The sequence below is a fragment of the Myxocyprinus asiaticus genome, chromosome 25 (genome assembly GCF_019703515.2).
Source record: "Myxocyprinus asiaticus isolate MX2 ecotype Aquarium Trade chromosome 25, UBuf_Myxa_2, whole genome shotgun sequence".
NCBI classification, from domain to species: Eukaryota; Metazoa; Chordata; class Actinopteri; order Cypriniformes; family Catostomidae; genus Myxocyprinus; species Myxocyprinus asiaticus.
In genome coordinates this window covers 32,189,391-32,216,777 of record NC_059368.1, presented here as the reverse complement: position 1 = coordinate 32,216,777, position 27,387 = coordinate 32,189,391, and the positions used below count along the sequence as shown (strand labels likewise).

At 37.7% G+C, this 27,387-nt stretch overlaps 1 protein-coding gene across 6 annotated transcripts in view; it reads left to right on the top strand.

The window, feature by feature from the left end:
* The window catches only part of LOC127416096 (ras-specific guanine nucleotide-releasing factor RalGPS2-like), a 194,290-nt gene that overhangs the window by 92,475 nt on the left and 74,428 nt on the right, over positions 1-27,387 (top strand). For all 6 annotated transcript variants that reach the window (XM_051655238.1, XM_051655239.1, XM_051655234.1 and 3 more), the window contains 4 exons: positions 10,805-10,888; positions 15,740-15,829; positions 15,905-15,997; positions 17,452-17,578. In XM_051655238.1, coding sequence (XP_051511198.1) covers positions 10,805-10,888; positions 15,740-15,829; positions 15,905-15,997; positions 17,452-17,578 — 394 coding nt within the window. The remainder of the gene's footprint in view (positions 1-10,804; positions 10,889-15,739; positions 15,830-15,904; positions 15,998-17,451; positions 17,579-27,387) is intronic.

Sequence of the window (27,387 nt, the reverse complement as noted above, 5' to 3'; positions counted from 1 at the left end):
AACTAGCATTACAATGAATAAATGCTGTAAAAATATATTGTTCATTGTTTGTTCATGATACCTAATGCATTAACTAATGTTAATGAATGGAACCTTGTTATAAAGTTACCAAAATTACATGAATTGTGAATTGCTAGCATTTATTTGTTTTGAAACAGTTATAAATAGTTCTTTAGTCAATATCAAAAGGTCATTGTGACATACTGGTAAGCAGTAAAAACCATGAGAGCATCACACACAGCAGATGTACGTTCAAAAATAAGAAAAAATATATCCATTATAAGCTCTAAAACTGCTCCAGTGAGAAATCATTAATATCTATGATTTGTTTACTGTCTTTGGCATTTTGCTGTAACACAAATCACTAATTATTAATCAAATGCGTGAAGATGCGGTGTCGTTATGGTTAAAATGTAATTGCTGTGATTAGTGGTATTGTGACCAACATTAATCTGATTTAAATTGGGATTCTCACAGAATAGCGCTGAGATGAGTGACTGATGATATTGAGAGCACCTGGAGAGAGCGCGCATGTTTGATTGACACCACGAGTGAGCATATTGAAGCTGAAAGTGCTCATGATCGCTATAATAGTCTCTCGCTCCACACAGCATCTGATTGTCATAACTCACATTACATCACGTATACTCAGATTTGTATACGCATGTTTATTTGTTGATTAATTCATTTTTATACCTCTTTGCAGTCTCTTTATCCTCTCCGTGCTCACAGTGCAGTACTTTGGGCTTACTAAGACCCCAAACTGGAGACATCACTAAGATTCAACCTTACTCAAACACAAACTCAACCTTACCTTATAATCCTTGATCAGATTTTGTGTTACAGCAGCCCCCAATCCATATGCAATATGTTCCTGTATGTAAGTGTATGAGCTCATATATCTGATGCAGCCCAGAGGCTTTACTACATGCGCTACATTAAACTTTATGAAAATCTCATTAAGAGTGATGTGCTGAATCAGTGCCAACCTTTTAACGTCAGTTTTTCCAATCTGAATGCATCCAAACATGTTCGCTGTACCACCCCATTACCCTTTTTACAGACCCCTATAATCACGCTCATACCCTGTGTGGAATGGAAAGGTTTGTCTGAGCAGAATGGCCGTTGACTGCTGATTGGCAGTCTTGTTTTTTTTTTATATTATAATTGGTTGGCTTTAATTGATGCCTGTTTTTATCAGCTTGGCAGATGATGTTAAATATATTAAGTAACTGTAAAAAAAAAAAAGAAGAAAAAAAAAAGGAAAAAAACAGAAAAAAAAAATGTGTGTTTCAGTAAAGGGTTGTTAAACACATTGTAACAGAAAACTGCTTTTTTGTCTGAGTTCGACTGCAGTTCATTGATTTAAATTTTATTTTTTATTTGTGTGTGGGTGTGGGCGGGTTTGGGTGGTTTACGAGGAAATATTTTTTAGGTTACAAACTGGTAATTACAAAGGTATTGTGCTATAAATGTGGTTTATGAGGACATTTCTAATGTCCCCATAATTCAAATAGCTTAAACATACTGCACAATGTTTTTTTGAAAATGTAAAAATGCAGAAAGTTTTTTGTGAGGGTTAGGGGATAGAATCTATAGTTCGTACAGTTTAAAAATCATAATGTCTATGGAGAGTCCTCATAAGGATAGCTGCACCAACATGTGTGTGTGTGTGTGTGTGTGTGTGTGTGTGTGTGTGTCTTTTCAGAGCAGGATAATTGTTTTTGAGGCTCTGGCAAAAGAATAGACTGTGATTATTTGGTGTGTGTGTGTGTGTGTGTGTGTGTGTGTGTGTGTGTGTGTGTGTGATGTAGCAAAAGTGTTTATTTTACTGTTCAGTTACACTGACACTCCTAACTGAAGTTTACTTGGCTGCTTCACCTATGTTGCCAAATGAAAAAAACAAAAATCTGTAAAAAGAATTTTATATATAAAACAAATGTTATGAGTGACAAAGTGGAAAATGAAAAGAGATTATTAAAACCAAAATACATGAGTGTGAGATACATGCTGCGCAAGGAATGGGATTTATTAAAGGAATCGCTTACCCTTTTTTATTTTTTTATTTTTTTTCACAATTCTCTTGTGAAAATGAGAAAGCGGGAGCCAGATGAATTTCCACCTTTCTCTCATCTTTATTTAATAAGTCACTTTTCAGTGTCACAAATAGAGCCCGACCGATATGGGATTTTTGAGGGGAAAATTCACGATTACCGCTGTGGTGGGCAATATAGCTAATTTTTGAGCTGGAATGAAAACAGACCTTTTCTATGTGGATTGTGCACCAATTTTGCACCAATATGACTATGCAAAGGTACTCAGAAGGCTGCTTATATATTTTTATCAAAGAACATTTGACATTATTATTATACATTGTCAACAAATTCTAGAAATGAACACTGAGAAAATAAAGAATAAATTAAAATAAAATAAATAGCTAAATATAAGTAGTACTGTTTAGTATCGGTCAAATGCTGACTACTTTAATACCGCCAGTCAATTAGGGGCAGGTTGTAAAACAAGAAGCATTTACACCTGCCGAATAAAGAGATAAACAGTGGCAGCGGTGTTACACTGTATTCTGCTATACAAGTTCAGGGGAAACTTTCAACGGTGGAAAACCAGACTTTTAAATATTACATTTTATAAATGCAATGACTGGAATTGTTCGGTTGAAGGGGGTACCAAACTGTGAATCATGAACAAAACAGTTTGGTGAATACATGTTTATACATTAGCTTCCACTCAGCTGACAAGCAGTGAAAGTAGCTATGTGATTAGCTAGTTAGCTATAAGCTCGTTGTCACAGAGAGTAAAAGATGGACTTTATATACTTTCCAGCATTGCGTCTCACCAACTAGGTAACAACGTAGCATGAAATCAACACTCAACAGACACAATCCACCACCGCAACGTTGTCTGTTGAGCTGCAAAAAGATGCTCTGATGTATACCATTCAGTCTGCTACATTACTGACTGCACTGACAAACTATAGCTGGCTAACATAGCAATCAGATGTGATAAATATGAGTGAAATGGTTGTCAGGGACATGGTTAATGTTATATTAGTTATATTGAAAAGGGAAAATGATGGGGTCATTGTTTATTAACTTTCCAGTATGTATTTCATAAACTATTTAGCAGCTTACCGTGAAGACACCGATGAACTCCGCACCGCTTAACACCGTCCTGTCTGCAGAACCACTGTCAGCTCAGCTCTGTAAACAGAGTACGCTCTGCTGGACAAACTATGTTATGACACCAATTCTAAAGCATTGTTTTCTGCATTATATGTTCTGAAAAAAAGTTTTAATATCTGTGCATATCGGTAAACATATACGCCGATACTGACATATCTGTGAAAGGCTAATATCGGCTGATAAATCGTCAGGCACTAGTCACAAATAAATTTCCTAAACACACACACAGCGCACAAACAGCAAGCATGTATCACTCTTCCCCTCATCTGCAGCTCTGGCTGCTTTTTATCTCTCTCATGCTTTCACTGAATCACAAAACACCTTTTAGAGATAATTCCCCCTCATATCAATCCTTACCGCTTTCCTCTCCCGGCCTCGCTCTCAACAGAGCATCGCTCAACCACTTCCCAATCTCCACAGCGTCATTCCATCTATATAGACTGAAAAAAAAAAAAACAATTTGTGTTGGGTTTTATTAAAATATATACAGTATGTAGCATTTTTGCTTTCAGTTCTGTTCATTGAGTCTAGATTTATTTATTTTTTTCCTCCCTTTTTTCTCCCCAATTTGGAATTCCCAATTCCCAATGCGCTCTAAGTCCTTGTGGTGGCGTTGTGACTCGCATCAATCCGGGTGGTGGAGGATGAATCTCAGTTGCCTCCGCATCTGAGACAATCCGCGCATCTTATCATGTGGCTTGTTGAGTGCGCCACCGCGGAGACACAGCGTGTGTGGAGGCCCCACGCTATTCCCCGCAGCATCCACACACAACTCACTACGCTCCCCACCAAGAGCGAACCACATTATAGCGACCACGAGGAGGTTACCCTATGTGACTCTACCCTCCCTAGCAACTGGGCCAATTTGGTTGCTTAGGAGACCTGGCTAGAGTCACTCAGCATGCCCTGGATTCAAACTCGTGACTCCAGGGGTGTTAGTCAGCGTCAGTATTCGCTGAGCTACCCAGGCCCGAGTCTAGCTTTTTTTTTTTGCGTAAAAACATGTTCGGCCTGAATGGCTCTTAAGAATGTTCACGCAACTCTGTTCCATACAGTGAAAGCATATAGTGACCACCATAAAAGTGCCATAAAATAAATGCAGACAACTAGAGCACTATGTCTTGTCTTCATTCCAGAATCCATGCGACAGCTTTGTGTGAGGAACAGAACAATATTTAGGCTCCAAGTCGTTATCTGCTGAAAATCCTCCCTTTCGCCGCAGCTCTCAATTATTATTTGTGCTTGCACATATTTAAACTTGGCAAACTATTTATTTTAATTATATGTGGTGGAGCTGCTAGTTTTAGTTTAGTTTGAAGGGTAACCCCTTTATTTGGTTGTACAGAGCCACATGAATAGTGCACATGTTAACATGTAAATTCTGTCCCTGTTTGTAACACTGTAATGCATTAGTGTTGATATTTTTTTTTATTTTTTTTTTAGGTCATTTTTGACTGTGTTGGAGCAAAATGTTGCATACATACGGTCTTGAAGAATGCTGGTAGGCCCTCAGAAAAAGAGCACCGCAGACACATGAGAGCCAGTTAAGAGCTATATTAACAGAGCATGTGGCAGCCAGCCCAGCGTATGGACGATACATAACATGAGTGTCTTAAAACAGCACTCTGTCTTCGTGTTCTGCTATACCGGACACACAAACAGCGAACCTGACACCAAAAACCATCAATGGTTTTCTCTTTAAAAGCGATGGAAACTTGTGTGTGATATGATACATGTTCTCATGTACCTTTTTGCAATGTTGGAAAAGCTGCTTTGAAAATGTAGCTTCACAAGCTACTCATAATTTAAAAGTAGTTAAAATATAGTCAAGCTACCTAAAAAGAAGTTGACAACACTGCAGGCTACTAGCAACAAGAAACACATTAGGGGCCATTACACCTTGTCTACACCAGATGCGAGCAACACGTTGCATCAAAAGCAATAGAACGCATTATAATCGATGCTGTCTACGCTGAAAGCATCCACCGCGTGCGTCGTGTCACAACGATGGTAAACGCGTGTCCTGTTCCATTTTAAATGAGCTAGTAATCTACTTCCCTGACAAAAAAGGCATGTAGAAAAATAAATGTAGGCTACAATACTACTAAAACCATCAAAATAAAATAAAAAATCATGAAGATACAGTAAACGAGTCGCCACGTACTAAAGCCATTCTACCAACATGCTTGAGAACAGTTGAGTATGGTTAGATAACCTTGCCGAGAATTCCAGGCCAAGAAAGGTTTGTAATCACGCCGTGCTGAACCGTACTCAAGTGGAAACGCTACTGTAACCGTTCCGTACCGTGCTCAGAGCCGTTCGTCCCAATGGTGGAAAAGCGGCTTAATATGCAATGCACAGACAATTTGGACCCAAGATCTCTTCTCCAGTCCTCCCATTTTCCCCATTCTGGATACATTCATGTGGTTTGTGTAGTAGTATTTTCTTGGCAGTATGCAGCTGATGCAGACCCTACAGAGAGATTAATGGACAGTACATATGGCATGTACACTTTCCCACTTGTACTGTTTTTACAAGGCAAAACCTCTTCTGCAGGAGAGAGAGAGAGAGAGAGAGAGATCTATCTATCCCTGAAACACAATTTCTGGGAAAATTGTTGCGTTGTTAGATTTATAGTTCCGGTGAGGGTCAGTTTCAGGCACACACATGCAGTTTAGTAGCTGTCTGGCTTAAGCCTGTGGGATTTGTGGTGTCAGTCAACTTGAACAACTTTGGAAGTTTTGTTACGTAATGAAAAAATTGGAGTTTTGTGGCTTTTTATTGTTGTCTTAGTTTTGAGGCCATCTAAATGTGTGTGGTACTCCTGCAAATACTGTATATTGGAGTCTGGAGACCGTACACAGCTCATCAACGATTTCCAGCTCCAGGTTTCCAGACACAGTACTGATATTAAGGTTTGGTCATGTGAATTATTGTCATATCATGGAATAGAGACAAGGTAAGCATCTGACATCAGACTAGACAAAATCATTATCACTCCCCCATTACTAATCAACAGCTATTATCTTACCCTTGATTCCCCGCTGGCTGATCTTTTTCCACGGATACCTCCAGACACTGATGCCATGTTTTGGTTTCTAAATCTGGAGAAATTAAGTGATTTTGAATATGTAACAGGGGTCAACAATAAGGACTGCCTTCATGGCGTGGGACTAGTGTGAGAGAGAGATTCAGGCCAGTTGCTAGAACTGTCACTTGCCTGATAAGGTGGTTGCGCTTTATTTTACAATACTTGCACTTTCAGTGTAAGTATAGAGGACAGAGAAATATAAGGTAACACATGTACTTAATATTGATTAAGGTTAGGGAGAGGTTAGGTTTGTGGTTAGTACCTAGTAATTACTATAGTTGTTGTAAATATATAGTATGTAAATGTAGAACAGTACTGTAAAATAAAGTGCTACCGATCAGGCCAGTGCTGCATTTATTACATAAGTACAAGCAGACAACAAGTGAGAGAGCACAAAAATTACACAGGTCGAACACAGTCTTAGAACTGAGCACGCAGAGATGTGCAAGCACAAATATTTGGAGCACGCAGAGACGAGTGAGTGCACAATATACTGGTCGCGCCAAGGCACCGTCGTGTGAACGCACGAGCATGCAGATACTGAGCACTTTCTCCTAGAACCGTCTTGCTCTGGGTTGAAAATTACAAGAAAAAAAACTTTTTATGAATTTTGGAGCAGGATTGCATGCCTTTGGCAACATTTTAATTAACCACATGTCATGTTTTTTTCATTTTAACATGTTAGTGAAAATGAGTAATTCACACATAGGAACACAAGCAATCCAACTCTCTCATCATCTCTCTCCATGCAGGGTAGACACCGTTTAACATGCATGTGCACTCATAAAAGGACAGGGTACTAGTATTTTTGCCACAGTGAAAAAAAAAATAATATAATATATATATCCACACACACACACACACACACACACACACACACACTGGCGGCCAAAGGTTTGGAATAATGTACAGATTTTGCTGTTTCAGAAAGAATTGGTACTTTAATTCACCAAAGTGGCATTCATCTGATCACAAAGTATAGTCAGGACATTACTGATGTAAAAAACAGCACCATCACTATTTAAAAAAAGTCATTTTTGATCAAATCTAGACAGGCCTCATTTCCAGCAGCCATCACTCCAACACCTTATCCTTGAGTAATCATGCTAAATTGCTAATTTGGTACTAGAAAATCACTTGCCATTATATCAAACACTGCTGAAAGCTATTTGGTTCATTAAATGAAGCTTAACGTTGTCTTTGTGTTTGTTTTTGATATGCCACAGTATGCAAGAGACTGGCATGTCTTAAGGTCAATATTAGGTCAAAAATGGCAAAAAAGAAACAGCTTTCTCTAGAAACTCGTCAGTCAATCATTGTTTTGAGGAATGAAGGCTATGCAATGTTTGAAATTGCCAAAAAACTGAAGATTTCATACAAAGGTGTACACTACAGTCTTCAAAGACAAAGGACAACTGATGTGGAAGGCCAGATGTACAACTAAACAAGAGGATAAGTACATCAGAGTCTCTAGTTTAAGAAATAGACACCTCACATGTCCTCAGCTGACAGCTTCATTGAATTCTACCTGCTCATGTTTTAATCGCGATTAATGTCATAATTTTAAAAGTAAAATGTTACTTTTTATATACTTATTTCCTATCAAGAACAAAACAATACAGTATGTACAGTATAAATATAGAAATTCACAAAACTTTGCTCCAATTCCAATTCTAGCAAATTTAACATTTCCCAAAGTCTAAATAAGATGTAGACTAGAAATAACTTGTATTCATTGCAATGCACATTAAACCCTCATTTAGTATTAATCAGTCGGCTGGCTGTTTTTTTTTTCACTTTAGATATGGAATACACATGATTCATGTCAGAGCATCAAGTGCTGCATTGAACTGTATATGAAAAGTACGTCTTGTTCTGCTTGTAGCTGTAGCACTTCCAGTGTAAAGATAATTCATCCAAACTGTCCGGTGATCATAAGCTGACACTTCAAAAGCTCAGCAACAAGGGGAAAAAAACTAGCTGCACAGCGGGATTGTAAGAATTGACATGCTTATGTGGCAAAATGCTAACGTGTGAAGGACTTCAGTGAAGTCCCACGAAGTCCCTTCAGCATTAGTTTTATAAGAGGTTCTTTCTCCAGCACTTGATCACTGGCACGAACTTGCTGTTGTGTGTTTGTTTTTAGTGTGTATATGAGTGTAATGTCCCCACTAAACACATTGCAAAGGCCCCGCCCTCTAACAGTGTTTACAACTCACACGGAGCTAAATGTAATGTCAGATCGGTACATGCCATAATCGCGATTAAGAAAAATTTGCACGTTAAACATTTTAAATTAATCGCATGTGTTAACGCTGACATCACTAATATTTGGAAGGGCTAATAAAAATCTAGAAAACATTCTTAATTGAGCCTTGATGCAGATCAGTCCTTTTAAAAACACTTCTGTGCTCTGCTTAGAAACAGTAAAGGCCTTTCAGGAGACATAAAAGTTTTGAAAGAAAGAAATATAAAAGACTGAAATGCACCACCATTGGATCCACTTCCATGGATTTCCGCTGCTTTAAAGACTTTTGGATGAGAACTACTGTCCCTGTGAGCAGAGCTAAATTATTCCAGCTTTTTTGTGAAGTTTTAGAAATGTAAAGCCTATTATGCAGAATAGATTTGAAATGGTGAGATCGCAGTGGATAAGTACATAAATAGTACTTCTAACAAAATTCAATAAAGTATTGTAGCTTAATCACCCAGCACCCAGCAGACAGATCTGTGAACCCCTACTCCTGGAAATTGTATAAAACCAGCCAATCAGATTGGAGCTTGCAGTTTTGAGAAGTAGCTCTTCACAAATCTCCCTAACCACATACTTTGGAAAACGATGACGTTAGGAAACTGAAAACGGAGATTTAAAATGAAAATGGATTAGTGTGGACGTGGCCTGAGGCTGAGACTAAATCTTCTTGTGGGGTTCGAACCTCCAACTTTTTGGTTACCTGCCTAGATTTTGTACCAGTAGGCTGCACCACCTCCATTTGGAGGCTATGGCCATCTTGTAACTGTTTGAATAAACCAATGTTATCATTGAAGGCCTGCCAGCTGAACCAGTTGAATATGATTAAATTTAATATATGCCATTGTTTATTTCAGCACTACCTTAGAGTTGCGTTACATCACTTGGAGAGACTGAGATTGGAAATCAGTCATTTTAAACCTTGTTTTGCTCTGTGGAGTGGGTAGCGATTAATTTTACTGCTGCTCAGTAGGTGATTTTTCTCTTTATCCATTTCTTCTGTGGAATGCAGATTTGTTTCATATGTAGAAATTGATTCAGCAGGAGTGATCTCATTGGACGCAATGCAGAAAGCTCACACACACAGATATATATTTGTGTATGTTGGCCCATCAAGTCACATCTGTGTTTGTGCATGTTGCTAAGCTCCTGCCTCTGTACTCCACAAATAACTAACTCATTAAGTTGCTCTTTGTGATGGTGTGGCCTCAGGAGATCTTGTGGTTATTTGGGTGCTAGGTTTAAGGTATGTTCCTGATGGACCAAATCATTCATACTTTGCGTATTCATTAATATGCTTATGTCAAACCTGTTCAGTATTGGGGTGGGTCTTGAAGTCCCATCAGGGAACAATCTCAACTCGCCTCCCATTGCTTATAGCTGATGGGAATCAAATCTCGCTCTGTGTGGTTAAATGCATATTGTGGTTTGTTTTTGCTTTAATGCCACTCATTTAAATGGATTCTCAGCTGGAAAATGTACTTAACATAATTACATAACATTCTAGATTGCATAATTATGGTCAGGAGTTTACCAAATGTGAATCTCCAAGCACGGCTGATATGCTGTATATCAGTGTGTCACAGCAGCTGTAACTTTGCAGCTAACAAATCATTAGACAACAGAACAATCAAAGTTGAGTTTTCATGTCCTAGCCTTGGAGATCAGCATGATTAATGCTTACACACTGGTAGTGTTTCCAACTACTGTTACGTATTGTTAAACAAAATTTTAATGCTTTCTTATTGTTTAGTCAATCAATGCAAGCGAACCAGAAGTTCAACATGATAGGCAAGCAACTCCAGTGTTCAGATGCAAAATAAACGAGAAAGAGTGACGGACAGAGAAGCTTGTCAGAAGCCCGTCTGTGAGTCGATTTGCTTGTGCTATTGATGTGCAAATATACAGTTTTTGAAAAAACGACTTGCCAGTGGGTTGCCTGATTGGGTAGTCGACTAATCTTTCTTAAAGAAGCACTGTATATTTAAGTTGGTTTTGGGTTCCCCTGACTCCAATTAGACGCATTTCTAATGGGGTGTTTACCTAAGACATGTCCGTGCATTCAAAAACAGCTATCCAGAGTGTATCTCGACGAGGACAACTAGTGTGAACCGGTTGCTGTCTTCTGTCAGTCCAGTTATGGTTCATTTGATTTGTTTCTGTCCAGTATCTAGTTTCACAAACTAGTTGGTCTTCACTCATGTTGTCACTGTAACATTTATTCACTTTTTTATGTGACTTTTGTTTTTTTTGTTTTTTTAGGAGCTCTCTAGTTGTGGCTGGAATAAGAAGGAGAAGCACAGTTCAGCACCAAACGCTGTGGCCTTCACACGACGGTTCAATCAGGTAAAACACAGACACAGTAACTGTTTTTGCCATTTTTACTGACACAAGCAATAGAAGGGAAACTAGTCATAGGCTGGATTAAGTGCATCTCCCATGTGAACACCACAGCTTTGTGTCTGGACCACATGCACTAACTGCTGCACCATTGCTCCGACCTCACCTTTGCTTTTACCCAATGCCAGTGAAAGCCAATCAGACCCACTAGGAGGGTAGAGGGCTAAAACAAACTTTCTTAAGCCCATGGCTCGAAACAAACTCTACACAAGTATGTCAGCGCAAGCACTTCTAGCTATGCAAACTGTGTCTTAATTCAATTCCTAATGCAACACATGTATTGCATTGTCAGCGCTGCCATGAGGGGCTATATAGCAAACATTAGTTTAAACTGTCTTCTATAGTCTCTTTTCTCTTTCAGGTTAAATGCTGTCATAGCAGTTGGAAGAAAAACTTGCTGAGCAAAGTGGTTAACATAAAGTAGTTAAACTGTCAGCATGTGAATAACTAGCTACCTGTGATTAACACATCTGTAACCACTAATGGCAGAGACATTTGAATGTAACTCTATCGCCGCCTTGACTTCTTGGGTTTGTTACTCCAGCAGTAATGCAACAGTGCACAGTAAGTATGTACAATGGAATTACATGCTTTCAAATCGTGTTGGCCGAGCATTTCCATCTGTGTTTGTGTACTTGCATAGAGTACGTTTTTGGCATAAATCACTTAGATTTATTGGCTTGATTGGAAAATGATGTCACCTTCAAGCTTCTTGTTCAGGGAATTTGGACTCTCCATGCTAACACAGCAAACCTTGTGTATAAACCTGATTGTATGTCAGAGTCACTTAAGTTCATTGGGACATTACATGGCAAGTGGGAAACTATGAACTAGAACTGACTTTTTGGAATGTATTGAGAGCAGGTAATGCAGATGTTTAAAGAGCTTAGCACTGCAGTGAGGTCTGAGTGAGGATCTCAGCAGAGCTGTTGGACTCACACTGGGGTTGGGAAACTCTGATTTCATCCATTTGGCCTTTGAAGAAATATGTTGCCCCCTTTGAGAGTGTATAACTTTCTGTGTGCAATCAATAGGCCTATTTCGTAATTGGCAGAAGCTGAGTGTTTAATCAAAAGGGAAAGATCGTTGGATACCTGAAGCAATGCATATGTTTTCTGTACCTTAATAAGCCCCCATATTAAGACTGAAACACATTATCAAATCCCTCCGTAATAAATATGAGAAAATCAATATGGAATTTGTGTTCTGTGGAAACTTTTGTCAATATACATCCTCAAAACGGCTCAAACGGCTGTTCTGGAACCCACACACACTTGCCTGCCAACACAAATGTACTCTGAAGGATGATGCTTGAAAAGGCGAGAACAAAAAGTTCTGAACAGACCTTTAACATTAGCTGGATCAAGACATCTCATTCTGCACCTTTTATTGTCATTAAAAACTGACTCCGCCAGTAAGGGAGTCATCCTGTCCACACCAGCAGCCAACGATTGTGTGTGTGTGGTGTGTTGGTTTTTGTATCATTACTAGTTTTGTCATCGTTCAGTAGTTAGCTGAGCATCAGTAGTGTTGTCATCACTTGGTATTTAGTTGATCATCCATTGTGTTGTCATTGTTCAGTTGTCAGCTGTCCTTCAGTATTGTTGTCATTGTTCAGTAGTTAACTGATCATCAATTGTGTTGTCATTGTTCAGTAGTTAGCTGATCATTAGTAGTGTTGTCATCGTTCAGTAGTTAGCTGATCATCAGTAGTGTTGTCATCGTCCAGTTGTTATAGTAGCTGGTTATAATTGCTGTTGTCATCATTAAGTAGTTAGCTGATAATCGGTAGCATTGTCATCGTCCAATAGTTAGCTGATAATCAGTAGTGTTTTCATAATTCAGTAGTTAGCTGATCATTAGTAGTGTTGTCATCGTTCAGCAGTTTGCTGATCATCAGTAGTATTGTCATCATTCAGTAGTTAGCTGATCATCAGTAGTATTGTCATAGTTCAGTAGTTAGCTGATCATTAGTAGTGTTGTCATCATTCAGTAGTTAGCCAATCATTATAGTGTTTTCTCATTCAGTAGTTAGCTGATCATCAGTAGTGTTGTCATCATTCAGTAGTTAGCTGATCATCAGTAGTGGTGTCATTGTTCAGTAGTTAACTGATCATTAGTAGTGTTGTCATCGTTCAGTAGTTTGCTGATCATCAGTAGTGTGGTCATTGTTCAGTAGTTAGCCAAACATTATAGTGTTTTCATCATTCAGTAGTTAGCTGATCATTAGTAGTTTTTCATCTTTCAGTAGTTAGCCAATCATTAGTGTTTTCATCGTTCAGTAGTTAGCCGATCATCAGTAGTGTTGTTATCATTCAGTAGTTAGCTGATCGTCAGTAGTATTGTCATCGTTCAGTAGTTAACTGATCATTAGTAGTGTTTTCTCTTTCAGTAGTTAGCTGGTCATCAGTAGTGGTGTCATTGTTCAGTAGTTAGCTGATCATTAGTAGTGTTGTCATCGTTCAGTAGTTTGCTGATCATCAGTACTGTTGTCATTGTTCAGTAGTTAGCCAATCATTATAATGTTTTCATCGTTCAGTAGTTAGCCGATCATCAGTAGTGTTGTCATCGTTCAGTAGTTAGCTGATCATCAGTAGTGTTGTCATCGTTCAGTAGTTAGCTAATCATCAGTAGTGTCGTCATCGTTTAGTTGTTAGCTGATCATGAGTAGTGTCGTCGTCATTCAGTTGTTAGCTGATCTTCAGTAATGTTGTCATCGTTCAGTAGTTAGCTGATCATCAGTATTGTCATCGTTCAGTAGTAAGCTGATCTTCAGTAATGTTGTCATTGTTCAGTAGTTAGATGATCATCAGTATTGTCATCGTTCAGTAGTAAGCTGACTATCAGTAGTGTTGCCATCATTTCAGCCTGATCTCAAGAAATTTACGTGAGCATGGCAACATGTTTGCAATTCAAAATTGCATGCATTATAATACATTTGGCTGCAGTTTCCCAGTGAAATATCCAGCGGGGGGCACCAAAAGCAACTGAAATGATTATGTAATCAGACAAGTTTTTAAGGTGAATTTTAGATAGATGTTTTAATGGTTAAAACGTACCTCCCTAACATAAAACTTTAGTCTGAACCTAATCAATAGTGTTCAAAAAGATAAATGAGAGGTTAACAAAACAGACATCCTTACCCAACCAACACTTGAACCTAACAGATAGTGTTTTAAAATGCAAAAGTGACATGAAAAGCACATTTTCTGAAGCAACCATGTCATTTCTTGTTGCTTCTATGACACTTTTGTCTAATGTGTCAGCTTGTATTCTTGGCTGGTGTTGAACACCAGAGTCCAAAGTCCAACACTCTATCACAGGGTGTATAACAGACCCATCCAATAGCTGGCTGATTATCAGCAGTTTTGTCACTGTTCAATAGTTAGCTGATCATCAGTTGCGTTGTCATCATTCAGTAGTTAGTTGACCATCAGTAGTTTTATGTCATTGTTCCATTGTTTGCAGATCACCAGTAGATGTTATCGTTTAGTTTTTAGTTGATCAGCAGTAGTTTGTCATCACTCAGTTGTCAGCTGATCATTAATCGTTGACATTATTTGGTAGTTACTTGATCATCTGTAATTCTCTGATGTGGTTGTTAGCTGATCATCTATATTTTTCATTCTTTGTGTTTTAATAAGAAAGAACATTATTTGCTGTGTATCTGGAGCATTGATACAACTACAAACACAGTGTTAAAGAGCTCTCAGATATGTGTGGCCTTCTCTCCATGAAAACACATAATTTTGTACTTTTTCTCTCTTGGCTGACCCCAACATTTCCCATTTCAATAACACACACACACACACACATACACACACTTTAACCAAATAATTGACATGTCATGCACAATTATGGAGTGTATTACAGTATAGTTTACTCACATACTTGTATACTCAATGCAGGGTAATAAAAAAGAAGCTAACTCTGTTATGAAAACACACTTATGCACATACACACACACAAGCCCTGTGGATTACCCACCAACAGCTGTTAGAAATAAGGCACACATGGCTATCTTTTACCAGGGGATATTTGCATAAGGTTTTTTGGCTGATATTTTTTGGTCCATCCTCTCCCGTTTTCCCTTTTTCTGTTATTTTCTATTGTTTTTTCGTTGACTTCCATGAAATGAGAGCAGAAATACTGAAACGTAAAATAAATAAAAACATTTTACATTTAATTGGCTTCTTGTTTGAAGTGCAGATGTGTTGTGTCTAAAAGATAATGTGTGTGTAATACAGCCTCTGGTGTGAATGTGTACCCATGTATAAGATGTAGCTTTTTCGTTGTGTATGTGTTTGAGTTTGAATCTCTGGAGTACTGTGCACCAATTTTTCTCTTCATTAGTCATCAAAATTAAATCCTGTCCACTGGATAGAGGCATTCCATCTTGAAAAAGAGACACTATGATCCAATCTCACAACTAACATAGGAAAACACAGCGGGAGAGACACAAAACAATGACATCACTGTGCATATGTGTCCCACTAACAAACATGTGGAGAGAAATGGAGAAAGAGGAAAGGAAGAGTCTGGAAAAACAACTAGAAAAGCAGAAATGGGGGGGTTGAGGTTGGCAGGGGTTTGAGGAGATGGATCATTATATAGATGAAGAGTGATGTTTCAAAGATCCATGTCTGTGAATATATAACCTTATCTCTTCTCTTCTTTGCATTTGTTATCATACATGTGACAGTGATAGATTTGAAAATTTTCTGAGATTTGACTGTTTTTATGGCATTGAGTTATTAGTAATTCTATCTTTTTATCATGTGTGTGTGTGTGTGTTAGGTGAGTTTCTGGGTGGTGAGGGAGATTCTTCATGCCCAGACGCTGAAGATCAGAGCAGAAGTGTTGAGTCTCTACATCAGAACAGCAAAGGTACAAGCATGCCATACAGCACATGTGTGTGATTGTAGTTATATGATTGTTTCTGATCTTCTCCTGTTCCTGCAGAAACTGTGTGACATGAATAATCTCCATGCGGTGATGGCGGTGGTGTCTGCATTGCAAAGCGCACCAATCTTCAGACTAGCTAAGACCTGGGCTGTGAGTTTTTAATACACTTCTTATTTTCAAACTTCTACACAGCTATAATACTTCTGATACAATACTCAAGTGGTTCCAAAACATTTTAGAGTATCCCAGATTACTATATCTCACCTAAATATGATAATTTCCATAATCGCATCTTTAAAAAACAACACTCATATGTGTTCCAAACACGTTACTTTTTCCTTCAATGGAACACAAAAGGATGTTAGGACAGATATCCTCAGTCACCATTCACTTCCACTGAATGGGATAAAAGGAAAGTTAGGCTATACAGATTTGAAGCAAAATGAGGGTGAGTAAATGACAGCAGACTGTTATTTTTATTTTATTTTTATTTTTTGTAGAGGTGGCTGTTACCCTCACCTTTTCCACCTTAAACAAGATTTTGTGTCAAGACATTGTTAACCGTTTTTTTATCAGTTGGCTCATGGGGGACGCTTCAGTTTCAAGACCTGTAACCTGTACTAAATGCTAATGCTGCGGTTTTCCAAACACTTTCAATCAAGTCTGTTTCTACTATTCAATGGAGAGACTATCGATAAAATGGACATCTGTTCTTCAGGGTTTTTTTATTACTTCGCAGCGTGCCTGATCACAAGTCGGTCTGTAGATGTGCATCTGTGCTGCACATTCATGGACATCCTGTGTGTTTTTACTTATGAAATCCCATGAGAAGTTTCAGTGTAAATGTTCACACCTGAACATTTTGATTTATAAGCATATTGTAGATGTTAATTTTAAAGGGATAGTTCACCCAAAAATTGTGTATGATATTCTTTCTTCTGCTGAACACAAACAAATATTTTAGAAGAATATCTCATCTCTGTAGGTCCATACAATCCAAGGGAATGGTGGCCAGAACTTTGAAGATCAAAAAAAAACAAAGTAATCAATATGACTCCAGTGGTTAATTCCATATCTTCACACCCTGTCTACACCGGATGCATCTGTTGATGCAACGCAGCGGCTTGAGGCTGTCTACACTGGACATGTGGACATGAACATTCTAGACTGTTTATTTGTGGTGTTGGCAGTAGTGCCAGCGCATGCAGCACAAAATGGTACGGACACCCGTTTACTGTCAGCGCTATGCGACTCAACAGACGCTTCCAGTGTAGACAGCATCATTGATTATAATGGGTTCTATTGCTTTTTCACGCGATGCGCCCTCTGAATCCAGTGTAGACAGGGTATCAGAAGCGATATGATAAGTGTGGGTGAGAAGCAGATCAATGTTTAAATCCTGTTTTTTTGTTTTACTATAAATCTCCACTTTCACTTTCACGTTCTTCTTTTGTTTTTGGCAATTTTCATTCTTCGTGCATATTGCCCCCTACTGGGTAGGGCGGAGAATTTATAAAGGGAGTTATTATAGACTGGTAAAAGAACTTGATTCTTTGCTTTTGTAAAAATATTTTCTCTCTCTCTCTCTCTCTCTCTCCCCTCAGCTTTTGAATCGGAAGGACAAAGCCACGTTTGAGAAGTTGGAGTATCTGATGTCTAAAGAAGACAACTATAAACGCTTGAGAGATTACATCAGCAGCCAGAGCATGACATCTTGCATCCCATATCTGGGTATTTTTTCCCAAACACACACACACACACACACGCTTGTATGATCTTTCATATCTGTTGTTCTTAATATACATTAAGATAATTGTAGGGTTATCAAAACATGCACATACTCATACACATCTCCATTACATGCATTTCTGTTGCAAAGGGTCATTTATATAAAACTCTTATATAAAACTGGTATGTTTGTTAGCTCTTGTGCCCTGTATGTTTGTGTCTGAGTTACATCATCATTTGAAGGCTACCCCAGTCCTGTTCAATTCAGGGCTTTAAGAGCTCAGGTGGGCAAAAGTTACTGATTTATGAGTCCTCCTCCTCTCAGCCAATGGGAGAAGAGCTCCTGAGCCATTGGCTGCAAAAAATGCATTGGTTAAAGTGAAATCCTTTTTCCTTAACTTTTTTTTATTTAATTTTTTTAAACTGGCAGCACTAACTGTGTCGAGTGAATTTATTTTGAGTAATGAAAAAAATATACCAATTTGTCTCTGTTTTACTTTATTTATTTGACATTCATAAAATCAAAGCTTCACTATTATAAAGAGTTTCTTCTTTTTCTTTCTCAGAACAAGTGTCCACTTTCTCATCTCTTTCTGGCTTCATTCTCTTTTATGTGTTTATGTTCCGACGATTGATTTATTTAGAGCGTTTTTTGGCAGAGTGCAAAAGTTCTGTTCCTCACTATCTTTGTTTCTTTCTCTCCCTTCTTCTGCTTTTTTGACTTAAAGGGATAGGATGAAAATTCCATCCCAGATGTGTATGACTTCTTTCTTCTGCTGAACACAAGATTTTTAGAAGAATATTTCAGCTCTGTAGGTCCTCAAAATGCAAGTGAATGGTGACCAGAATTTTTAAGGTCCAAAAATCACATAAAGCCAGCATAAAAGTCATCCATACAACTGCAGTGGTTAAATCCATGTCTTCAGAAGCGATATGATAGGTGTGGGTGTGAAAATATTTACTATTAATCTCCATCCTTGACCAGTCTTGACCAGTAGGTGGCGATATGCAAGAAGAATGTGAATCGGACTTAAATATTGATCTGTTCCTTACCCACACCTATCATATTTCTTCTGAAGACATGGATTTAACTACTGCAGTTGTATGGATTACTTTTATGCTGCATTTATGTGATATTTTTTGGAGCGTCACAGGTCTGGTCACCATTCACTTGCATTGTATGGACCTACAGAGCTGAGATATTCTTCTAAAAATCTTAATTTGTGTTCTGCAGAAGAAAGACACATCTGGGATGGCGTGAGCGTGAGTAAATAAGAGAATTTTCATTTTTGGGTGAACTAACTCTTTAAGAGCCATGAAAACCAATGATTCGGGAGAAGCATGTCATTACGCACACCGTTGCGGTAGAAGTCTTTCCTCATATCTCTGTTTTTAAGAGACAGATAAGTGTTTGAGGATGGCTGAGTTCAGGCTTTGTTTTTCTAGTGAAAATCAGAATTGGAATTTTGTGGCTTTTAGTCCATGTGTGTTAGCTTTGAGGTCATCTGTATGCTGGTGTACTCCTAAAATATGACTTTAAACAGATATACACATTTAAAATGTACAGTCTTTCGCTTCTTGGAAATCGGACGGAAAATATTTGACTAATTTTGCATTCATGGACATGTCCAAATTTATGTCCAATCAAATTCTCTGGAATGAGAACATCCCCTCCCCTTAATACCACCTACTTGTGACTAACAATAGCAAGTATCAGATCTTGATTTTGCTTGGCTGCAGTGGAAACTGAAGGGTATTGGCTATTTAATAAGAAAGAACAAGACCTTCGATATGTCCCACCCCAACTTCCAGTTTCAATAAGAAATACATCAACATAGGATGGAAAACTCACTCGGCAAGCAATTTCACGTAAGGCTTTAATGGTACGCCATTCTTTTAGATGTACTGTATGTGTGTGCGTGCGTACGTGCTGTGTTTGATATGCTGCTGAAGGACTTCCAGGTTCCTTGGAAGGCAGAGAGGAAAATACTGCTCTCTTGTACAACATGAAGTCTGAAAACCATTAAAGAACTGCCAATCACTCTTGTCAATCTGAGAGCAAAAGAGAGAGAGAGAGATGGAGGAATGTGAGGCAAAGAACTGGAGGATCTGATGTTCTCAGACTTGGCCGTAATACTCAAAGTCTAAGAGATGCTTTTTGACCTGATGGATGTTCTTTCACCCTTGTCTGTCTTCCTGTTTTTCCCATATAAATGCTTGCGGAACCAATGTTTCACCGGACATTTTTTTATGTTTGTTTGTTTTTTTAATTATTATTATTATTATTATTATATATTATTAGTTGTTGCACATTTTAGGGTTAGGATTTTTGTAAACTCTTAGCCCTAATTATTAAACTTGTCCCACACTGTTTGTGCTATGAACATGAATCTTGTTGACTTTTCTAAGCAATCAGACCAGATCAGGGTGAAAAAAATCTATGCATTTAAAGAGACATTTTGGTTTGGGTAGGTAAGAAACAACCCAGAACACTCTAGCAACACTCTAGTATGTGTATATCATTGCGCTTAAAGCCACTCAGAACTACAACATTGAGGATTTTACACTTTTAGAGAGGACCTCACTGGGGTTATGATGTTTCCAGCTGCACTAAATATTCTCTCAGTAAACAAAATTACCGGTACTGACATAATGGATTAGGTTTTTTTTATTTTTTTATTCCGATGACAAAGATGAGATGGAAAATAATACGCATTGTGCAGATAATTAAGCAATTCTACTTAAAACATACTGTTGACGAACATATGACGTGAAATAAGTAGCACTGCAAGATATTGCCAATGCACTAACAATGTTTTATTTAGAAGAAGAAAAACCTTGTTGAAAAAAAACAGCTTCTACTAAATTGCACGTATCTGCACAGACAATGAAGCGAAGGCACAGCTGAACTTAAATAAGTTGGCCGCTAGATGCATAACTCACACTGTGGGTAGGCCAGTGCTGTAACAATGCGCTATGTGGCGCGAAATCCTAAAATCTAAAAAAAATAAATAAATAAAAAACCCTGAAAATAAACAAATCTCTAGCATTAAGAGTCTAAAACAGTAACTAAGGAACCAAGACTTAAAGGGGGTTTAACGATTCACTCATCTCACAATTCGGTTCGGTTCATGATACTGAACTCACGGTTCTTAAAACTAAGCCTGAATCAAGAAAAGTTAGAAATATGCAAATTTGTTCATTTCCTTTAAAATTAAACTAAAAGTACTGTTCTTAAACGTGCTAAATGATCCATCATAGAAATACTGGGACTAAAAATCATCCCAGAACAGGAATGTGGTGACACCAAATGGAAATATTAGCTTATAATTCTGCTTACTGAAAATACATAATTATGTTAGATACATATGCCGTTAACACACTGTCACTGATAACTTCCATTTTAAATATTTTAATTAAAATTGTATTTTTCTAACACAAAAATATTGTCTCTGATTACATCTAAATATTCTTTTCAAAAAGATATATTTAATGGAAGTGCAGTTAAATAATAATTTACTGATGGAATCAAATCAGACGTGACATTTGACATTAGGATTATATTTCCCCATAGCATAATTCTAATATTCAGCATTATATATAGTAGATTAATACGGCACTATCATTAAACCTCTGTACACTTACATTTTCTCTTGCGCAGTCAGAGTAAATCACAAACGGACATGCATCTCTCTCCCACTCCTGGTTCTCCCTGTATTATTTTCGCTTATATGGTTTCAGTTTCAGCCGAACTCATCGTACAACACCTGTAGCTGCCAGTGTGCAATCGTATTTTAGAGCTCCTTACTCCTTGTGTATATATATATATATATACAGGTGCATCTCAATAAATTAGAATGTCGTGGAAAAGTTCATTTATTTCAGTAATTCAACTCAAATTGTGAAACTCGTGTATTAAATAAATTCAATGCACACAGACTGAAGTAGTTTAAGTCTTTGGTTCTTTTAATTGTGATGATTTTGGCTCACATTTAACAGAAACCCACCAATTCACTATCTCAAAAAATTAGAATATGGTGACATGCCAATCAGCTAATCAACTCAAAACACCTGCAAAGGTTTCCTGAGCCTTCAAAATGGTCTCTCAGTTTGGTTCACTAGGCTACACAATCATGGGGAAGACTGCTGATCTGACAGTTGTCCAGAAGACAATCATTGACACCCTTCACAAGGAGGGTAAGCCACAAACATTCATTGCCAAAGAAGCTGGCTGTTCACAGAGTGCTGTATCCAAGCATGTTAACAGAAAGTTGAGTGGAAGGAAAAAGTGTTGAAGAAAAAGATGCACAACCAACCGAGAGAACCGCAGCCTTATGATTGTCCAGCAAAATCGATTCAAGAATTTAGGTGAACTTCACAAGGAATGGACTAAGGCTGGGGTCAAGGCATCAAGAGCCACCACACACAGACGTGTCAAGGAATTTGGCTACAGTTGTCGTATTCCACTCCCGAACCACAGACAATGTCAGAGGCGTCTTACCTGGGCTAAGGAGAAGAAGAACTGGACTGTTGCCCAGTGGTCCAAAGTCCTCTTTTCAGATGAGAGCAAGTTTTGTATTTCATTTGGAAACCAAGGTCCTAGAGTCTGGAGGAAGGGTGGAGAAGCTCATAGCCCAAGTTGCTTGAAGTCCAGTGTTAAGTTTCCACAGTCTGTGATGATTTGGGGTGCAATGTCATCTGCTGGTGTTGGTCCATTGTGTTCTTTGAAAACCAAAGTCACTGCACCCGTTTACCAAGAAATTTTGGAGCACTTCATGCTTCCTTCTGCTGACCAGCTTTTTAAAGATGCTGATTTCATTTTCCAGCAGGATTTGGCACCTGCCCACACTGCCAAAAGCACCAAAAGTTGGTTAAATGACCATGGTGTTGGTGTGCTTGACTGGCCAGCAAACTCACCAGACCTGAACCCCATAGAGAATCTATGGGGTATTGTCAAGAGGAAAATGAGAAACAAGAGACCAAAAAATGCAGATGAGCTGAAGGCCACTGTCAAAGAAACCTGGGCTTCCATACCACCACAGCAGTGCCACAAACTGATCACCTCCATGCCACGCCGAATTGAGGCAGTAATTAAAGCAAAAGGAGCCCCTACCAAGTATTGAGTACATATACAGTAAATGAACATACTTTCCAGAAGGCCAACAATTCACTAAAAATGTTTTTTTTATTGGTCTTATGATGTATTCTAATTTTTTGAGATAGTGAATTGGTGGGTTTTTGTTAAATGTGAGCCAAAATCATCACAATTAAAAGAACCAAAGACTTAAACTACTTCAGTCTGTGTGCATTTAATTTATTTAATACACGAGTTTCACAATTTGAGTTGAATTACTGAAATAAATGAACTTTTCCACGACATTCTAATTTATTGAGATGCACCTGTATATATATATATATATATATATATATATATATATATATATATATATATATATATATATATAATATATATACATTTTCTTTTTTTTTTTTTTGTCATGGTTGTTAATCATGTCTATGCTCTTGACACTTTGACAAGACAGATCTCCAGAAACAGTGGTTCCATTGTCCACGCTAACGCACTTTTGCTTTGTACTAACTTCGCACTAATTAATTGATTGACAGGAAGTCAGGGATGAGGAGTTCATGACTGAACTTGTGCTTTTAAATGGTAACTGACAAGGTGACTAGACGTTACTGTATTCAATAACAGCGTCACGTTAGTCAGGATAAAAAGACAAGGGTTATGTAACCACACAGAAAATACACTGTTTTGTTTGGTTTGGTTTTATTGGACAATAAAATGTTAATGAATCACAACTCATTTGTCAAGGATAACACAATAAAGTTAAACGTATTACCATTGTGGTCCTTGATATTACATAACATAGATGGCATTCCTGGCGATAGGTACACTGGCATTGATAGTAGAGGTTGACCGATAGTGGATTTTACCGATACCGATAACTAAGTTGGGCAGTATCTGCCGATAGCCGATTAATCAACCAATAGTTTTTAAAATTGATACTGAATGTAAAAATAACACTCAAAGTAAAATAGTGCTGAACTTTATTATGTATTGTACTTTTTTAAATGAAATAGATATATAAATATTAATATATATGAACTAATATTTGAATTTTAAAGTCAGCTGATTTTTAAACTGATGCCATTTCTTAGTCCACAAGAGGGCGCAATAAATACATAATCCATTCAACACCATTATTGCATAGAACATTCCTATTCTGGCTGTTAAAAAAAGAGCATTTCCAACTAATGTGCATAAAATAAATAAATACAAATTTTAGTAGGTCCATATTCTCAAATGTTAAGTCAAAAATAAAATGAGGGGGGAAAACGCTTCAGACTCTTCAAACACAACAGACTGGAACCGAATGCGAGGATCTCGAGACACACATTTCCAAGTTGAACATCTTTCCTGACAAAGCATTTAAATATCTCATTGCTTAATCTGAGAAATGCTTATAAGAGAGCAAGACGCAGTGGCCAAAGACCTCCACCAACTGTAAGGGGCTGTTCACACCGAACACTTTTGCAACCATCCATTTGTTTTTCTATTTAAGTGTGCGCTAGACAAACGTCTTTGTTTCCCTTTGTTTTTGTTTATTCAGCGTCTCATGCAGGAGTATTGTTTTTTACTTGATGTGTCTAATTAAAAAGAACTTTAAAAGCATATTGAGACGCTTGCTTTTTGTTCAACTTTGTTGCGCTGTCTAGCTTTTTTTAGCACAAGAATGTGATCGATCTAAAGTCATCGTATTACATTGAGGATAAAAATATTGAATTGAAATCAGATGCATTTCTGATTTGTTTATACGTTTCTCTCGGCTGCATGAAGATATTAATTTGCTTTCTCATGTCACTAGCTTTAAATATGCAATTTAGCTGGCTAACGAATGCATAAATGTGACCAGCTGGATATAAACTAATGCAAATAGATGGTAATAGATGGTAACAAACGTGACATTTAAACATTTGGGTCAGACTTGCGTGTATGTTTGTCACATTGTTCTAACCGCTTGAGGTTAGCTTTAATGTTAGCATCCTCTCAGCGTTGTCAGCAACTATACTGCTGTTCTTTACTAATGCAGCATCTAGTCAACAAATTAATTACTTTATAATGATATGACAATGTGTATGGTAGTGTACTGTATACATACCTTTTCATTGTTGATGTTTTATATCCACATCTGAAGTGTTCCGCTCCATGCAGATTGTAGTCTCACGTGTCAAAACAAACACCACAAGCCATCGGTGAAGTGATTTCACCTCTAGAGGCCGCTCTCATACAGTATAATGACAGCAGACACTTCCCAGCCGCTCCTGCACCAGATGCAATGGGGAAAAACTATTGCTGTGGATTTTTGCTGATAACCGATAGTTCCAGAAATCTGTTATCGGTGCCGATTAATAGGCAAAACCGATATATCGGTTGACCTCTAATTAATAGTACTAACCTTTACATACTATGTCCACACGTATCATAAAATGTACTTTAAATTGAAATACAATAAAATATCACAGTTTTACATATACACATTATTTTAAAATACAATTCATCAAAAAGAAAATGTTTATATATATATATATATATATATATATATATATATATATATATATATATATATAGAAAGAGTCTTTCTGACTATATACTAAGTATATCCGTTATGCACTATCATAGTGCATCGGTAGCTTGTTCCACTCCTGTGCTCCTGAGTATTCAAAAGACCCCTGGCCATACATGGTATTAAAGCAACATAAAGTAAGATCCATAATACTCTTCCTGGTATTGTAACAGTGTTATTCACTAACCCTTGAAAAATAAGTACTAAAATAAACTGGAGCTCTTTTGTTGATTATTCTATGTACCATATTAAGTCTAAGGTGAACTGCTCTACATTCATCTGTCAACCAACCAAGATGTCGAAAATGGGTTTCATCAACATGAGTGAAACGCTGAATCCCTAAAACTAATCTAATTCATTTATTTTGAGATGCTTGCAACCTTCCCATCCACATCTGAGACAAATCAGACATCCATAAATTGCAAGCATAATCAAAATGACATTGCACTAAACATGATGCTGTTAATCTTAAACATTCACTATCCAGAAATCCAACATTTCTAGCAAAAAATTTGGTCCTGGCATTAACCTTGCCAAGAACTTTCATGGCCATACTTATTCCAATTAAGCTATTATCAAGAACACAACCAAGATAATTGACTGAAGTTCTATTTGAAATTACATAGTCGCCGACCTTGACAGTCAGCTCAGCGGCCCTATGCAGTTTAAATTTAGAGCCAAATAATATTGATTCCATTTTGCCTAAATGTAGTAAAGGTTTATTTTCTGAAAGCCAATCTCTTACCTTATTAAGTTCCTCACCTAATTTCTCCTGTATCTTACAAGCATCCTTATCTGAAACCAATAGTGCAGAATCATCAGCATATAAAAACAAGTTAGTCACAAGCAGCTTGCATATCATTTATATATAACAAAAACAAAAGAGGACCTAGTACACTTCCCTGGGGAACTCCATTATTTACAGGTTTTGCCTCTGAAAGAATCCCACCAACTTCTACCCTCTGAGCCTTCCCAGTGAGATAAGAAATCAATCATGCAATCACTGTACTCGAAAACCCATTACACTTAATTTATATAAAAGTATTGAGTGGTTTACTGTATCAAAGGCTTTTTGAAGGTCCAAAAGAACAATTTTCCATCATCAGTCTGTTTTCCTATGTAGTCTGTTAAATAAAGTAAACAAGTATCTGTAAAATAAGTCTTCTCTAAAAAAAAATGAAGCCACACTAAGGAAGGAGACTGGAGACTAGTAAGTGTTATTTCCTAATTGCTTATGCCTCAAAAGTATAGAAAATGGCTATTATTCCCCACAAACATTGCTTTTGTGACCAGGACAGTGATATTTTGAAATTTAAAATTTTCCAGAACATTCCAGATAGATTCAGTGCTGAGTACACTTGGAGTAACATCTAGAACTTTCTAGAACTTTCCAGTAATATAAATAGTAGTATAAATACAGGGGCCGTAAGCCCACCAGTTCAGTTTAGTTCCAGCTGCCTAACTGGATACATATCTGCATTTTCTGAGATGGCATCAAGAGGCTGCAAGCATCCAGCAGACGCATTTTGCTATGTCTGTGGCCAATTTATCAAGACGAGTGAAAAAGTACTCCATGGAAGCATCTGCTAAGATGTGTGAGGCCTACAAGGCATATTTCGGCATGCCTATCGGAGAACAAGACAAACCCTGGGCACCTCATTACACCTGCGAGCACTGCAAAAAAACTCTGGAAGTTAAGATGGACAATTGTTGCTCGGAATTTTATGTTATCAAATTTGTTAATTTTTAAAATTGGAAAAGTTTTTAATTTTAAAATGTTTTACAATTTTCAGTGTTATTGAAAAAATATATCATATATGAAAAATGTTGCGAGAATCTCTTACACATTAGTCATGGTTGAAATAAATGTATGTTTGTAGGATGGTACAGAGGGGAAAAGAGAGCCATGAAGTTCGCTATCCCAAGAATTTGACCACTCAAGCAACTGCTACTTCTGCATTGTGGATCCTTCCAAATGTCGGACTGGCAAGAATGCACCTGCTATCAAGTATCCGGATCTTCCTTCATCCGTCGCCCTGGTGCAACACTGCCATGAGCTCTCCGTACCCACTCCTCCGGAGAGAGAGCAGCCGTCTTTAGAAGAGATCAGCAAGTCAGAGAGCGAGGAAGACGTTGTAGAACCAAATGACAATTTCAGAGGTGGAG